This window comes from Homalodisca vitripennis, unplaced genomic scaffold, assembly GCF_021130785.1.
Source record: "Homalodisca vitripennis isolate AUS2020 unplaced genomic scaffold, UT_GWSS_2.1 ScUCBcl_1086;HRSCAF=4282, whole genome shotgun sequence".
NCBI lineage: Eukaryota > Metazoa > Arthropoda > Insecta > Hemiptera > Cicadellidae > Homalodisca > Homalodisca vitripennis.
The window spans coordinates 60,247-77,733 of record NW_025777206.1 but is presented as its reverse complement, the minus strand read 5'-3'; the positions used below and the strand labels follow the sequence as shown (position 1 = coordinate 77,733).

The following is a 17,487-nucleotide window of genomic DNA, read 5'->3' as shown; positions in this document are numbered from 1 at the left end:
GATGTTGAAAACTCTCTCAGATTTTTTACTGAGTAGGTAAAGTTCCTGCTTAGTGTCAAATCGCTAACCTTCAGAAAACGTTGTGGCATGATGTTGAAAATTGTTTCGGATTTGTTACTAAGTAAGCAAAGCTCCTGGTTAGTGTCATACCGCTAACCTCAGAAAAAATCGTGGGATGATGTTGAAGATTCTCTCAGATTTTTTACTGGGTAGGTAAAGTTTCTGCTTAGTGTCAAACCGCTAAGCTCAGAGAAAGTCGTAAGATGATGTTGAATATTGTCTTAGATTTTTTACTAAGCAGAATGCTGTAATAAATTTAACCTCATGTGTTACTGCTAACTCTGGAAATGTGCTTAAATTTTATTTGGTTAAGAATTATAGAGATATTGTTGTCATCAATGTTACCGGTCATCAATACTGCCTAGATTCAGTATTGTATTAAAGTAAGAACAATCATCACAGAAGCTTCCAATATATAAACTTGAATTTAGATGTTCCAATACCTTTTTAAACATATGATTTCATAACACAGATATACACTAACATTTTTTTAATTTATGTTTTTTCCTAATTTGAAGTATGATTACAAGTCCTTTTATATCATTCATTTCCTTGAGCAATTTTAGTTCTATCATCGGTGAAACTACTAATTAACCGTTTAAATTTAGATTTAAATACTGTCTGTGTACATTGAAAACAAAACAGGACTAAGTCGAGTACTTCGCAGAACTCCAGAGGTTTGTTTGGATATTTAAAAGTTTCCTATAAGTATTTGTATTACAAAAGATACAAAACCTATTATCAAGACAGCTGATAGTATTTCTAAACTTCTTAAACAAAAATCTTCGTTTAGATAGTTGATATCATCGTTAGAACCGTGAAAGTGTTGTGAAAAGTTGTATTTCTTTCACAACGAGGTACAGATTGGTGTTCTTTATAGTACGTTTCAAATAAACTAGCAGTTTGTCATACATGTTTTTTAGAAGAACTGATATATTCAATTTGGTGTATGCCAACAGCAACCATGTAGATTGTTGGTTAGTGCAAAAATATTACGATTTCGAAATTATTCATAACTAAATAAGTGTTTTGTTGATTTCTTTGTGAAATCGCATTGTAAAAATTATTTGTATATAGTGAAAATTCCACCAAGAACAAGATTTTGAGGCTAGAGCGGTAGGAGGGAGAGCTTAGTATGCCTCAATCAAGTAAAGGAGGAAGTTCGAGACCTTTGTGGAGAGCCGGAAGTTGAGTGGAGTGTTTCCCGCCATTATAACAACGCACCATTGAACGTTTAACAGAACATTTTACTGAGATTTTTGTACTTAAGAACATTTATGCCAACATAAAACATCAAGTGGCATTCAAAATAGTCGTATGTACTGTATGTAGTAAAAATACTAAAGTAAATTTTCTATAAATATTTTGTTTATTTCATTAAATTTTTTTTTATTCAGCCGACACCTACAAAGACGGTTTGACAAATGATAAAACCGACGGTTTTAGGTAAGTTTAAATAAAAGATAAGATTACTCACAACCTAATATAAAGATTTTTATTTTATATTTACATATTGTATCGTACTTACAATGTGTTTAAATCTAATAATAATAATAATAATATATCAAAACCCTTTCTTGGAACATTATATGATTTACTTGTAAGGTATCCTCCCCTGTATTAAGATAAAGCGACCGATTGATTACTTAATATAACGGTTAGTATGTTGCTTCACTTACGTATGTGCTAAGGTGACCAACCTGTTTGACACTTAAGACTTAGTTCCTCCTCGCGTTGTGAAAATAAGTATCATACTTCTTTACTTGGAAACATCAAACAATCAAAACAGGTGTTAAATATGACTAAAACACAATGATCAATGTCACCTCATACAGACCGGTAGATTAAGAAGAGTATATAATTTTTTAAATTGAAATTCATTAATTTTTGCCCGGTTAAATGTATAACTATAATTTAAAAACCATATCCTGGAAACGTTACAATACTGGTGATTCAAAAATTAACTCACTTTGCACTGATAAATGAAGACTCTATTATAGACAACAATAACCTTTTAATAAGGTCAGGAGACATACATTTAATTGAGCGCAATATCTCCAGTAATGCTGTTTACTACGCTGACAAACATTTTATTGAGGGCCTTTTTTTAGTAGTGAAGATGAAAAGTGTTAACAGCAGCATTCGGGATTAAATACTATAGATTTTTAATATTATAGATGAAAAGAATGAATTTTGGTTATGAGAACCGTGAAATAATATTTTAGAGGCTCGATTAAGAAGGACCACTTCACACTAGGCAGTGAAGACGCCGAACACACTGATTTTAACAAGAGTTCACCAGGCTACACATAATGAGTTTATGAACAGTGCATATTCAAATAAAGTGCAGAAAATAAACAGTTACCTTTGTTTTCATGAGAGGTACCTAACCGTAGTCTGCTGTTGTTGAGGGCCAGGTTGTGATCAGTAAGTGTGGAAATAGGCTGCTGTCTTGTCGGCAGGCGTAAAGACGGAAGATGTCCTTCACGGATTCACTCACGCACAATACGACCGCAAACGAATAGTTCACAAACACTGTGGCCAGTCCTGTAGAGCACGGTAGACGCGGGTGTCCGTGTGCAGAGACGTTCTGGTAGAGATTGCCAATCCAGAGCACTGACTTTAGTGTTAATGTAAATGTACAACAAATAGAGATAAACTAATATTTTAAGTGAGAGAGTAACACATGGGGGAGAGAGTAAGTATGGTCAGCAGTGGCTAGAGTGTACATAAGTTCCCCAGGCGGGACCGAGAGTATAACGAGCAAGCGTGCCGTCGCTTGCAAGGTAGGCAATTGATAAGTCAACCGTTGTGATTGGTTGGTGAGTGTACAGTAAACAGCTGATTCGTGAAACAATGGTTCATTGGTCTGTCACTGTACGTGAATATTTTAATCCAGTAAGGAATGGTATTGTAGGCACTAGGCCGCAGAAAGAGATATAGAATTAATGCAGTATATACAGTTTAGTAAAATAAAGGCAAATATAGAGTATAAATTGCCCAAGAAACATATTCATAATTATTGTTCAATAAAAGTAGCCTTTTCATATTAGGGAATAAAAAAAAACAAGTTATTTACGCAATAATACTTAACAATAGACTATTTTGAAATTCAGTGCTAAGAGAAAATCATGTACATGTCATGTTATTCACCAGATGTCGGGTCGAGCATTAATAGATTCCCTTTGTAGGTTTGTCAATATCGTGATCACGATACGATAACCTTTCGTGTCGCTAGAAATTCATCATTTCTCTTGCAGGACTACTACGTTCAAATATGTATTCCTGCCATCAAAAGCAAAATGAGCTATTAATTGTTTGTCTAATGGTTAGTGCTTGGTAAAATAATAGTTAAATGTATAAGTTTTTAATTTATATTATCAAACTGACACGCATTTATTATTACTTGTTTATTAAATGTAATATAGTCTAATAAATTATATCCATGTTAAAATATACATTGTTTTCAAATTTATTACAGTCCAGAATTCACATGTATTCAATAATTTATTATCTAAAACAGTGCATATGTATTTTAATTGATTAAAAGTTTTACCCAAGTAAGTTAAATATGTAGTAAATCTTGAAAATATGATATTTGGTAGAAAAATTATAAATCTTCTCCGTTTTATTTTATTGTATTTCTCCATCCACTTCCTTTAAATATTTCAAAACTCATTTTATAAATAAATTTATATTATATACGGGGAAAACGAAGATAAAAAATATTACTTTAATAGGATATCATCCATAATATATATACCTACCATCTGGAAGAAAAAATATTGTGAAAATAATTATCTTAGAGATCCTAAAAAATACCAGTTGTTTACAATTACACTAGGGTACTATCAAAAACTAAGATATAATAAGTTAAATAACTGACAGTGTAATTTTAAGCTCTAGATTTAGAATAGTTTTGGTTATAAAAGATTTAATCATCAATTTTTATCATTCTAAAAAAATAACAGCTAATTTTTATACTTAAATTCGTCTAATGGTTATCGGTGTTTTGGTTGGTGGAACTACTTCATTTGAGATTTTTGTCAGTGATCGTAGATTCTCATCTTTTATTTTTTAAGTATTCATACATTTTAAATAGTTTTTCTCTTTTTGTTTTATTTCAATTATATTGACATGTTTTAATCAATCACCAAAGTTTTTCGGCTGGTCCTGACATATTTTAATGTGTAGTCGGTAATCAACTTCCACGTGATGGAAAATCAAATGAAAATAGAAAAGGCAGTAGATGTAACTTACCTTAAAAGAATGTATGTTTTATTAATAATAACTCGAATAGGACACGAAGGGGACATGTATGTTTGTAACTAACATCACTATGTTCTTATTAAAATTTATTTTCAGACATCAGAACTCGCCAGATATTACAACCAATGATTATATTAACGATAATATCATATTTTGAGAATAAAAATTAAGGACAACCATAGAACCAGTGAACTTCTCGAAGCCTCATGCATAAAATACATGCTGCCAAATTAGTAGCTGAAGAAAATTTGTATTTTTGTTAAATTGCAAACAAAAAGCTACAGGAAAACTATTCATAATTTTAAAACATTGGTTTAAAAACAATCCTATTAAACTAATATTTTAATCTTTGTATTCCCTATATAATATAATACATTTATTTACTAAACAAATTTTAAAATATTAAATGGAGCGGTTGATGATTGAAAAATAGAAAAAAATCAAATGATGGAGATACGTAATTTTTCGACCAAATATCATATTTTCAAGGTTTACTATATTTTAAACTCTCTTGGGTGAAATTTTGTTAATCAATTTAAATCTATATGGACAGTACCAGGTAATGAGTTATACGTATACGTGAATTCTGCATTTTTGTAGCATTGTCAGTGTTAGCCTACACTGAACAATTGGATAACGCAGAGTTTTTTTTCATAATAATAAAAATAATAACGCATTATAATAAAAAGAAAATTTACCATCAGTTGATGTGTAGGATAATTTTAGAACTCAAAAATGTTATTGCATTTAAAAAGGAAGAAGACAAAGTCATCCTGTCTGGTTTCACAGATTTGTAAAAAGAGGTAATGTATAATTTCAACATTCCTTAGGTTTTTGTTATTCAAATTAAGTTTTAAATGGACAGTTCCTATTATTTTGAATAAATTTCCGAAATTATTTTGGTTTCGTTGACTTGAATGAGCAGATAATGATCCCTTAGAAATGCGTTGAACAGTTAAAAACTAACGAATCTTGATTTAAAAAGAGTGACTGACTTTCTCCCAATATAATTATTGGACCATATCTATAGACATACGTTAAACCAAGACGCCTGCTACAGCCCAAAGGTGTCTATTTCAGAGCATTTTAGTTCGGGTGCTAAGGGTAGAAAGAAAATGTCTATCTTCTGGTTTTTCTTACATTACAATATATACAGTACCTACATTGGTGCTAAATCTCTTGGCAATACGTCAAACTGTTCTCCAGATAATGAGTGCGCAAGCCTATGTGGACATACCCACAAAGACATGAACTTTTCAGAATTGTACCATTTACATCTAATATTAACAATTATTTTAATTCCTTTAAAGGATATGTTTCCTACTTTGTAGCTGATCTAGGCCACTGCCTTTGATTTTAACTTCAGTATTCTTTTTTTTTGAAATTATCTATATTTGTAAACCATATGCAGTAGAGCATATGCTCTTGCTTCCCAGTCCTATTCACCATCTCATTCTGTTGCCTTGGTTATAAATAGGAAGTATGTAAACATTTATGTATCTAATCTGTATTTTCTTTTTTTTTTAAGGAGATTCTGATCCCCTTTTATGCTTTATTCTGCCTGTCCTCATGGGCCACTGGCCTGTGCGAGAATCTTATCAAACAGAATAAGGGGGAGAGTAGATACAGTACAAGGTTGATGGTACTAATAAAAATTCCAACGCATCTCTCATTAGATACAAATGCATACGATGCTCCCTCGACAATTTTCAGTCATAACAAATTAAATTTAGATTCAGGTGTTTTGTGATTTAAGTTGCACCGAGAGTGTGGTTCGTTCAGTAATGCTAGTAATCAGGCTCTCGGAGAAAAACCAATACTCACCATACAAAAATCCAAACAAACGTTTGTGACAAAATTTTTATTTATTTATAAGTGATTAATTTTTACTGTTTCACAGTCAGTAAAAGAATGAAGTTTTGTTAAAACATCCAAAATTTTGAATTATTTTGGGCACTTTTATAAGATTTAAAATATTCTACAGTTGGCACTAGGTAACTTTACTTGCTTATAAGTAAGATTTTAATAATGATGAAAATAGCGTTATATACTGTACAAAATTAATAATAGAATTAAGAAATGAGAATTATAATCTGAGTCAGTAATTGTTTATATCTTACCTTCTGTTGTGTGTCCTACAATATTCTATGACAGTTTCAATAGTAAAATATTATTAATTTCTTATGTTTCTTAGCGAAGCTAATTACTTTGCCTTGTAATATTTGCCGCTAGAATATGCACTTTCGGAAGTTCCATTTTACTAAATATATTATAAATTATTAATGTATGATACAACACATGAAAACCGTAGGTAAAAAAAAGTAAAATTATATTGTGCAGTAAAGTTACACACGTATTATATTACACGACCAACTTAAAGCAGGACCAAAATTATGTTTATTTTTATAATAAGAATTTATAATAATTATCTGTTACTCAAAGCATTAAAAGGTGAAACATGTAAAGAAAGTCAAACTGCATTATCAGCAGCAGATTAGTGAAGGTATAAAAGCTGCTGACGAGTTTTGCTGATTAAAGGATAGTATGGAACTGCAACATGTTGTATTGACACTTCATTTGCGTGTACCCGTTATGTTGTTATAGTTCAAACTACTCAGAAACGATTAAGTACAATGAACTCAACCTTGAGAGACGTTTTATCTGGTTACGTATTAAATAAACTTTACTATTTGATAATCATCATACTGTTTAGTTTGCAAGTTAACTTAGCTTACTTATGTTTATCTGTAAGGTATGTTTTATGATTACAGGTTTAATAACATTGTCACAACATTTTTACAGATCTGATATGTGGTGTAATAACCATAAGAGTGAAAATATTTTCATTGTATTGTTCTTACGTGTTTTGAAAAATAGCATGTACACATATAACAGTCCCACCATGTTTATAAAAAGAATGCAAACTATTGGGATAATGTAAAAGCATGTAAGAGTGAAATGCTTTTCAATAGCTGTGTTTAAACATTACTACTCTTTAGGGTCATTGTAATATTAATTACAAGCCTGCCGTCCTGGTGGTTGCCGGAGTCATCCCTGTCAAGCTCTTGGCAGGGGAGAGGAAGGCGATTTATCAGAGACAAGGCGAGATCGGCAAGGACGCAGCAAGATCTGAAGAACGTGCCCGAACCTTCCAGCAGTGGCAACATAGCTGGAAGCACGAAACCCGAGGACGATGGACTGCGCGAATGAGTCGAGCAGGTTCAACCATGGGTCGAAAGGCGGCATGGCGAGGTGGACTACTACCTCACGCAGTTCCTGACAGGTCACGGCTATTTCAAGTCGTACCTGAACCGGATGGGCAAGACCGGTTCACCGGATTGCATCTACTACCCGGGCGTTACCGACGACGCGGAATACACCTTCTTCCGCTGTCCGCGTTGGGAAAGGCCCCTCCAGGTTTAACTATTTCTTAGGCCATAAAATTTTTCGATGATTAATCATACAACTTTGGTATGTTTTTACACGTCACTTGGATATTAGAGTACAATACACAAACGAACTTGCTCCACTATTTTCCACTTAAAGTGTGCCGTGAGGTAATAGTAGCATTGCCAAATATATATGTTCAACATATAAACTCCTCGGATGTTCTTACTTACTGTACCCTTCAAACAAATCTTGTATAAACAGTTGGAATGGGGGGGGGGGGAAATAACGGAGCAATTATACTAAATCTGTTACTAAAACTGCATTTACGTTTATCATTAAATAATTACGAAAATAGTTTTATTTAGTTATTCACCAATAAATATTTATACGATGAAAGCTTTGGAGAACTACAAAAAACCACGTAAATTTGTCTTAGAATATTACTTATGAATTGAGCAACCCTATTAATATCTCAACCAAAATCATAAATTTAAGTCAGTAGATCATATACTTGTACTACATTTTATTTAACAAACACCAATGATCAAATATGCGTATGTTTTGAATTCAAACTAATGGGACCTCTTAGCGTGAATCGACAATTTTCCGGATCCAATTCTGACAAGGTAAACGAGCATTTTCTCTGCGTAAGTTTTATGCCTCATATTTATTTCTCAAAATGCAGAGTGTGTTAAGTTGTGGCAAGTAAATAAATTTCACAGACACTGTATAAGTTTTGAAAATCATGTTGCGTTATTACACGTATCATAAAATATTTTTTTGCGGAAGCGTTGCCAACCCAATGGTATCACAATTTTCTGCACAATTATAATTATAAAACATATAATATTATAATCGTATTTCATACTTTAGACCTATAGGGAGATTTAATAAGCTTCCAAAATAATAAACGTCCAGTATGTTTACAGGCATCCTTTCACATGAAAAACATTGTGTTTTCTTAGCTATAAACTTTCTTATCAAGCTTTAGACTGTAAACGACCAATTTTATCTTTCATATCTTTGTCACATATTACTATTATCCTAATTCTAGAATTTTTTTAATTCTTTACACTCCAAAATGTCTCATTCGTAATACGCTTAAAAGTATAATTTAAGACAAAATAATATTACATGAAAGTATATAATAATTGAATTACATTACTTATATAATTTAATATAACGCATGAATGTAGCCAGTATTAATATGACCAAAGAAAATGAAAATCCTAAACAGTTTTATTGTTGAGTGTTTATTTTTCCTGTTTTACAATACCAGTTTGTTACATAACCCGACTGTTAAATAACCTGTCTTTACTTGCAAAACATACACTATCAAGTTTATAGTACCATATAGTTCATTTTACACTGAGGCAGCTTTAAACCTTTTCAAGGTTGTGTTCATTGAACTTATTTATGAATATATAAATTGATCGCTATCAAATTTAAAATATGAACACGCTATTGAATTTCAAATGAATTTGAAAAATAAATATGAGTTCAGTGTAAACAATCTGTTATGAGGGATTAACTTGATAATTTATTTTGAAGTTAGCTAATATCTTAAAAAAAATATTGGTTGTTAGATTGAAAATTTATTTGAATCTATACCTAGGATAGTTATTGTTTAGTCGGAATGCAACTTAAATGTGCGAGTATACAGGGTGCAGCAAAACTCTCTTCACAAACTTCAGGATATTATTTCTAAGGTAACATTAACTAAAAGGTTAAATGCAATCAATGGTCTATTTCCTATGGACAACTGAAAACAACATATCACTTATTAAAAAATAAAGCAACTTGTGGTTGTGGAGTGCATCCAGGGGTACTGCTGATAACTTAATTTACTTTTAGAAAACACGTTTATGTGCATTTTTAACAACTGAAACAAAAACATTTTACATTTTGCATTATTTTTTAGTAGTGTTTCTCGGGATTAACTACAACTTTGGTAATCGCAATGGGCTTTGGCTCTTTATCAGTATACATAACGAGCAGTGCGGAAAAGGAATTTTACTCTCAAGCTATGTGATTCACGTCGAAACACTATTTCCACAAGTGAATTCTTGAAATATTCGGCGATACGATGGAAAGTTGTATTTAGTTAACAAATGGCGATAACCGAATACAGTTGTTGATTTTATAAATCAATATCTCTGTATTCATTCCGTTATCTTTTATCCACAATGGAGTCTAAATTACCTGAAACTTAGACGTCAACCGGAACGCTAACAGTGGAATGTTTCCTGACATCCCTGAATTAAGTTATGGTCATGCTAGAAAATTAAATAAATGTAAAACATTTTGATCTTCTTGTTCCATGTCATACTTCAAAGTCTTGAAGAGGATACTCACTTGGAGTTCTAACGTAAACATGAAAAAAACATGAAGGTAACTTATGACTATAAAAATGTTATCTGCACAACCTATTCTGTCCTGTTGCTTCAAGATGGATTACAAATGGTCACCAAGACAGTCAGAGATGTCATTCCAAGGCGAAACACGAACATTTAAATTCGACCGAGGATTACTGAGTTACGTAGTTAGGAGGATTAATTTTACTAAGCCAATCCTTTATTATTTGTCAGGTTTTTCAATAACAAAAAATATATATAAATATAAAACATAACATTGTATTAAAGTGCACATACATTATACAATATAATAAATAAATTGTATATATATATATATATATATATAAAGTTATAGAAAACCCAATAAATAATAAACCAGTAGGTTATTAAAATGAATGATACCTAACTCAGTAATCCTACGTCAAATTACAATTTTTCTGTTTCGATTTGGAATGACATCTCTAACTAACTATATTGGGGGCTCTTTTGGATATATATATGACCTGCAAAATGATTTCTTTATCATATAATGATACCCAACACGTAAAATTCTTAAATCGTGCTTTTGCTCACAATGTAGAAGTACTTCACATCACTAAAGTCTTCACTGAGAATGCATGTAATACTTAAAATACCAAATTAATGTTCTTTAAAGTTTATAAAAAATAAGAGTATTAGATATTGCATTATTTAAATTTTCGTTTATTCCACATAAGACAAATAACACACTCTTACAAATTATTTGCTACATTATATATTTATTAATTCATTCTTTAAATATTTCTCAAAATTGAAAGCAATTAATTTTAAACATGAAAATAGTTTGAGGTGTGCGTGGGAAACTTTTTAACAATATTGAGTTATTGTGAACCAGGCATAAAGCAGCTTTCCTGTGAAATCACATAATTGAAAGTGTTATTAATTCCGATAGTCACATAATTGAAAGTCGTGACCCACCTGGATATTTCATACTAATAAAGACAGATTTTAATTAAGTATATGGATAAATTAGTTCAATATTTTATGTTTATTATAAAATTCATAGCTTCAAGTGGTGAATGCGAACCTTAAGGTCACTTAGAGAACATGGTTAAACCATAAGTAAACTCAGTTATCTTGTGTGTCAGATTGTGTAGCAAAACCGTTTCACGTGGTGTGGTTACCTTGACTATGTTTTACAATTGTGTGATCACTATTTAAGCTGAACCAACTGCGTTAGACTTCGCTGACAAAGTTACACCAGCACACCCCTCATCTCTAGCAACATGAACTCTTTGTTGAGGTTCGCAGTTTTACTGATCGTCGTGATGCTACTTGTCAGCCAGGTATGCTTTAACAGTTTTAATAAACTATATTACGTTATGAGCTAAGGTACTAAAGTTGTACGTGTTGTAGTAATATATATTAGATTGGTAAGGTTAATCTCTGCCGCTCTCTAGGCCGTCTTTCTCCTTGATGACTGATGTTTCGAAAACGTTTTAAACAATGAGCAAGAAAATTAGCTCGTATATGAAATTCACGGAGCAATATAAAAAAATCATAATTTTTCATCTTTGACTTTGAATACTTGATGAAACTTCATTTCTGCATAGGCAAGAATAAGTATTATGATGGTGCATGTCCATACTTGATACTCGATTAAGCATTAATGCCTACCAAACATACCTTCTGTCTTCAAGATATGTCAAAAATAAAATTAGATATGGTTTTGAAATATTACATACAATGTCAGCGAGCCATGCTGCGTGACACGTCATGTGGCGTACTCTTTCCTTGTGTTAAGTAAAATTCATACTGATTAATATACATAATTCATATATTCATACATCATTAATATACAACTATACCAAAATATACATTTGGATATTTTATCAACTACACATATTTTATAATAAAATTTAATATTATGTTAATTTTAACCTGACAAGGTTTTTTACTTCTTCAGCGGTTTCGGTTAGTCGGTAAAAGTAGCATATAGAAAATATATAATTTAGTACTTGTGCATGTCCTTCCATGGGATATGTATGCATAGCCTAATTATTCACATAATTTCATCTTTAAACTGTAAACTTTGCATAGTATTTTTTCCAACATAGAAAAAATTAGTTTCATAATGATGCATGGCCACATCCATAGCATTGAAGCCTATTACTCAGTAGACTGGCAAAACCTCTTTTGTATCTGCATTATGGTGGGGCTGGGGTGTAAAAACTGTTCCTTGGTGATTATCTGTCTGTCCACGGGATATTTTTAGAATGAAATGAACGGCTTGAAATGTTGATCACAACCTTTATCAATCCTTTACGCGACATATGGCGTATAGCGTACTCCAAACTGGTTGTAATAGAATGCTACTGGAAAAATAAACGAATCTGAAAAAGAAATTTTGTCTGTTTTTAAAAGGCCGAGAAAACATGTATAGTATGTGCCTTGTGCCTGAGAAAAATGTACAATTTGATAAGTTTGATTTTTCCAAATTTAGGCTTAGATTATAAGGAGATCAATTCATGAAAGTTGTCCCGTAACATACGAGTACTTACCCAAATAAAAAGGTTAAGTTTTTACAAACTGCATTTGAAAATAAAATTACCCATAGATTATATTCATTGCTGTACAACATCTAAATTCTTACATTTCACTGTGTTGCTGCCATTTAGATATTAAAATGATAATTATGATGTATATCAACATTTTTTTATTATTAAATATATTCAAATTATGAAGAACACTACGTATGTTAACATTAGAAGACATCAAGAATGAATTCTCATACCTACAGATTCGGACACAACATGTACGTTAGAAATCATAAAAGTAGTTTAAATTGTTAAAAATCTTTGATTTTGTTTCAATTCCGTTCATTTCACTATTCTATGATAATTCTCAGACAGAATATTTTAGAGGCATTAAAAAAAACAAATTGTACCAAAGATAAGCTTATGATCGACTCACTTTATAATAATTGCTAAGCAGACACTATAAAACGTCGAGACATTAAATACACGACGTGTGTGTGTGTGTGTGTGTGTGTGTGTGTGTGTGTGTGGTGTGTGTGTGTGTGTGTGTGTGTGTGCTTGTGTGTTGTATGGTACACAAGCTCATCTTACGTACCCTACAGACATAATAAAAAGGATTTTTGTTTCTGAGTTCAGGATTCATAACATTGCCCTCTAAATTTGGTAACAATAAATTTGTAATCTGTTGATTCTGATTCTGATATTCAATCGTTGATAATTGAATACCACGATATATAGCGGTATTACGGTTTCAACTACTCTCGGTTCTAAGGTCTTTTCGCTCCACAGGAATGCAATACAAATATGTGTAAAGTTATGTACAGTTGTAAAGTAGTTCATGAAAAGATAATACATAAATTTAATAAAAATGCTTTATGAACATTTGAAAAGTGATGATATTTTATTACGTTAAGTTTTAATTATGTAATATAATGAATTTAAAACACCCTGCAGAAGAAGAGTCATTATGAGCAAACCGTATTCCTGGCAGGTACCATATTATCAGACTATGTTATTCAGCTGTTTTCCGTCACAGTCCAATTTTGTAAAAATGCAATACATCTCTTATCATATGAGAAAAATGAAATTTATTTAATTATTAATTTATATAATACATATTTTAAATACATAATCATAACTCCTATAATTTCTTAAAGTTTCTGAGTTGTTATACTAATCAAATACAGATAGCTTTAGGCATTACTAAGTGAGTATAATTTAAAAGGTACAAATATTCGCTCTTGAATAGTAAATTTAGTTATAAATAGTTAGTATAATTTCGTGTTATCGAATGTATAATGAATCCCTTTACAATATCAAGACCAGTAAAACGCTCGTAATAGTGAATTTAATTATTCATATTTGTAATTCAAAAGTATAATTCCGTTAAATATATAGATTTATAATCAGATATATTATATTGTGACAAATTCTTCTGTTTTTGTTAGAATTAAAAATAGAGGACTGTATCGGTGTTGTTGCTAACGGTACATGGGAATTGTGGCACAAAAAGTTACATATAATCTTTAACTCAGAGAATAAATGGGTTACATGTTTACATGCTAAAATAGTGACAACATTATTATAGATTGAAACTATGATTTTAGATAAATATAAAACAGGAATCGGCACTGAATTCAGAATCAAAAGTCAAGAATACATATTTCGGTATAGGCCCATGATACTGATTTACATATTTTTCGGTATCGGCCTATCCCTATTTCATTGTAATAGTGGATTTTAGAATACATATTAATGTAGAAACCAATGAAAGATTAAATAGGTCTACTGTCATAAACTAAAACAAATTTATGACAGTAGAAAATATTAATGGTGACGGGTTTATTATTCCCCATCTTATAAGTCTAATTGTAGGCAACGCTGGTCGCCTTTTTTTGACCACTTTTTACTATTTTTCAAAGCCTTTCTCCCCAGTTTCTGAAGTATAAACGACTTATAAACTATAAATAAAATATTTTGAAAAATTATTATATGTAAAATTTACACGTTGGAATACAATATACATTCCATAAGTAGTAAACTCTCTTAAAATTACAAAACATGATTTCTTCCAAATTGTGTATGTTGCAATATCCTCTTTAGGCTCGTTTTACAATGTGGATAAAAAAAATTAAGGCCAACGATAAAAAAGGTATAATTTATTTAAATTAAGACTGTTTCTCCCATGGAAAGATGCACGTTATAGATGTAGTTCCTCAAGTTGTTTAAGAATTGTAGCTCCTGGTACAAAAATTGCATATAGGACAAATAATCAGGTTATATAAAATGAGGATATAATAGATGATTTAACAGTGATGATAGAAGATAATAATTATTGTAATGTTACTTACTTTAACATATTTTGGCGTGTTCCCAAAAAATATTAATTTTGTAAAGATATAATTGTGTTCTGAGTATCTGAAAAAACAAAGTTTTTTTCTGTTTTTCAAACTGTTGGTTATATATTTCATTCTAGTTCACAGACAAACAAATCTACAAAATCTGTTTATAAAATAGACTAGAATCTATTAGTATTGTACTATCAAGAAATCAAGTCATAGATTGCCTAATTTGAACTTGTATGGGCGAAGCGGCGACGGTACGCTAAAATTTATACAATAGTACTTATTTACTTCATATAAATTGTCAGATTTCTAATAGTTGCACCTCAATACAATATATTGCTACATGACCTCAAACTCATCCATATTATTATATACCTCCCTTATTATATACACATCAAAGGGTAATAAATTATCAATTACCATTTATATTCACCATGTAAACAACAATGCATCTTAAAATTAGAATGTTTAAAAAGAATAAAAATGTAAGTATTATGTTCTACAGGGTAAATGTCGGAGTCTTCCAGCCCCCCAAGATGGTACACCCGTCATCGGTGGTGGTGACCTTACAGGAGGTCTCCTTGGCGGTGATCTTCTAGGAGGTTTAATGGGGGAAGATGGTCTTGTAGGAGGACTCCTTGATGGTGATCTTCAAGGAGGTCTCCTTGGTGGTGATCTTCTAGGAGGCGTCCTTGGTGGTGATCGTCTAGGAGGTTTAATGGGGGAAGATGGTCTTGTAGGAGGTCTCCTTGATGGTGATCTTCCAGGAGGTTTTCTTGGTGGTGATCTTCTAGGAGGTTTAATGGGGGAAGACGGTCTTGTAGGAGGACTCCTTGATGGTGATCTTCTAGAAGGCTAAATATTTCATTATAATTGTTGCGTTGACTATACAATACATTTGCAACACCTATCAAGAAAGTTTTATATCTAAAGAGGTTTTAAAAGTTGTCTTCAGAGCTGATTATCGAATATTTCTGTCTGTTAAAAGAATTTAGTATCATTACGAACACTGAATGTTTTTAATATAGCATATGTTATTTAAAAAACCTATTTCATGAGTTTTAATGACCACATTGTTTTGTTATGTGTTAATGATCACAGTTTTGACTCCAGTATTATTATTTATCTACAGGCTAAAACAATATATATAAAAAAACAGTACATTAGATAGCGTACTATAACGGATAATATAATAAGTTTTTATAGCAGACAATATTAGTTTAATTTCTGATTGCTACTGCTTAAAAGTTTATTTTTTTCAGACTTTTCCAATATATTTGGGAAATATGTATACAATATAAGTTGTTTTTAATATTTGTAATGTATTGTTGAAATGCTTTCAAATATATAGTCTGTCTCCAATAACATTAGTGAAAACATAATTTTTGTAATAATGTAAGGATTTTAACTATTACTATCGAATTCATTATGCGAAATAAACAGTTAAATTTAGAAAAATGATTTAATGTCATTTAATTTTCACTCCTTAACATTATCTTGTAAATTCATCCCACAAAAAATGTTTTCCTGTTATTTTGCATGATGTTTAAAATAATGTAAAGCCTTGCATTTACATGTTAAAATACTTGGTACAATAGTAAAACATTATCAAGCGGATGCCACAAGACATTTCAAATGTTCTCCAAAAAACTTGTTGCCTCCGCTTACGCTATTTAAAATTATTTTACTTAAAGTATGAATTATACAGATGTTCATCAATTTCATAATTTGTATTTTGGCAAGCCTTATTGAAAAAACACACACACTCACATTGGACATTTGCTTGGTTAAGTGTTAACTATGTAAACAATAAATTAACTTTTAGAATGTAGAATATCTATATATATATAAATATATATATATATATATATACATATATTTATATATGTATATATATATATATGTATATATATTTATATATATATATATATGTATATATATATATATATATCTGTGTGTGTGTGTGTGTGTGTGTGTGTGTGTGTGTGTGTGTGTGTGTGTGTGTGTGTGTGTGTGTGTGTGTGTGTGTGTGTGTGTGTGTGTGTGTGTGTGTGTGTGTGTGTGTGTGTGTGTGTGTGTGTGTGTGTGTGTGTGTGTGTGTGTGTGTGTGTGTGTGTGTGTGTGTGTACTTTTCTCCTCTTCTTGGCCTCCCAGTAATTATTAGCATGTGTAACTTAATATAAGGACGGAAATAACTGCACAGTATGAATGAGTAAATTTATGAATAAATTTATTTCTTTCACTGATTTACATTTTACACAACGTAGTATAAAGATTCTTGGAAATAGCCTAAGTAATCTTTTCCAGTTTTCATGTCTGTGTCCACTGTACTAGTAGAACTACTTCTTATCCGTCGCACTTTTACCTACTGATAGCATAACTCACTGCGGCACTGGGCGTGCCTTACCTTACTACAGCTTAATTCTACGCCTGAACAAACAAAAGAATAATTTTAGTACTAAATAATTGGGTATTTTATTGTTTTTACAAACTAAACTATCTAAAACCTTGTTTTATAATTTCAAAAATGTTGTGTACATACTCTTTGTTAAG

At 31.2% G+C, this 17,487-nt stretch overlaps 1 protein-coding gene across 1 annotated transcript; it reads left to right on the top strand.

Moving 5' to 3' along the window:
* Positions 1–11,262: 11,262 nt before the first annotated feature.
* LOC124371195 (acanthoscurrin-1-like) lies at positions 11,263–15,984 on the top strand. The gene is made up of 2 exons (XM_046829523.1): positions 11,263–11,398; positions 15,440–15,984. Exons 1-2 carry the CDS (start codon positions 11,339–11,341, stop codon positions 15,791–15,793), a joined length of 414 nt encoding a protein of 137 aa, XP_046685479.1. The 5' UTR covers positions 11,263–11,338; the 3' UTR covers positions 15,794–15,984.
* The last annotated feature ends 1,503 nt before the right edge of the window (positions 15,985–17,487 follow it).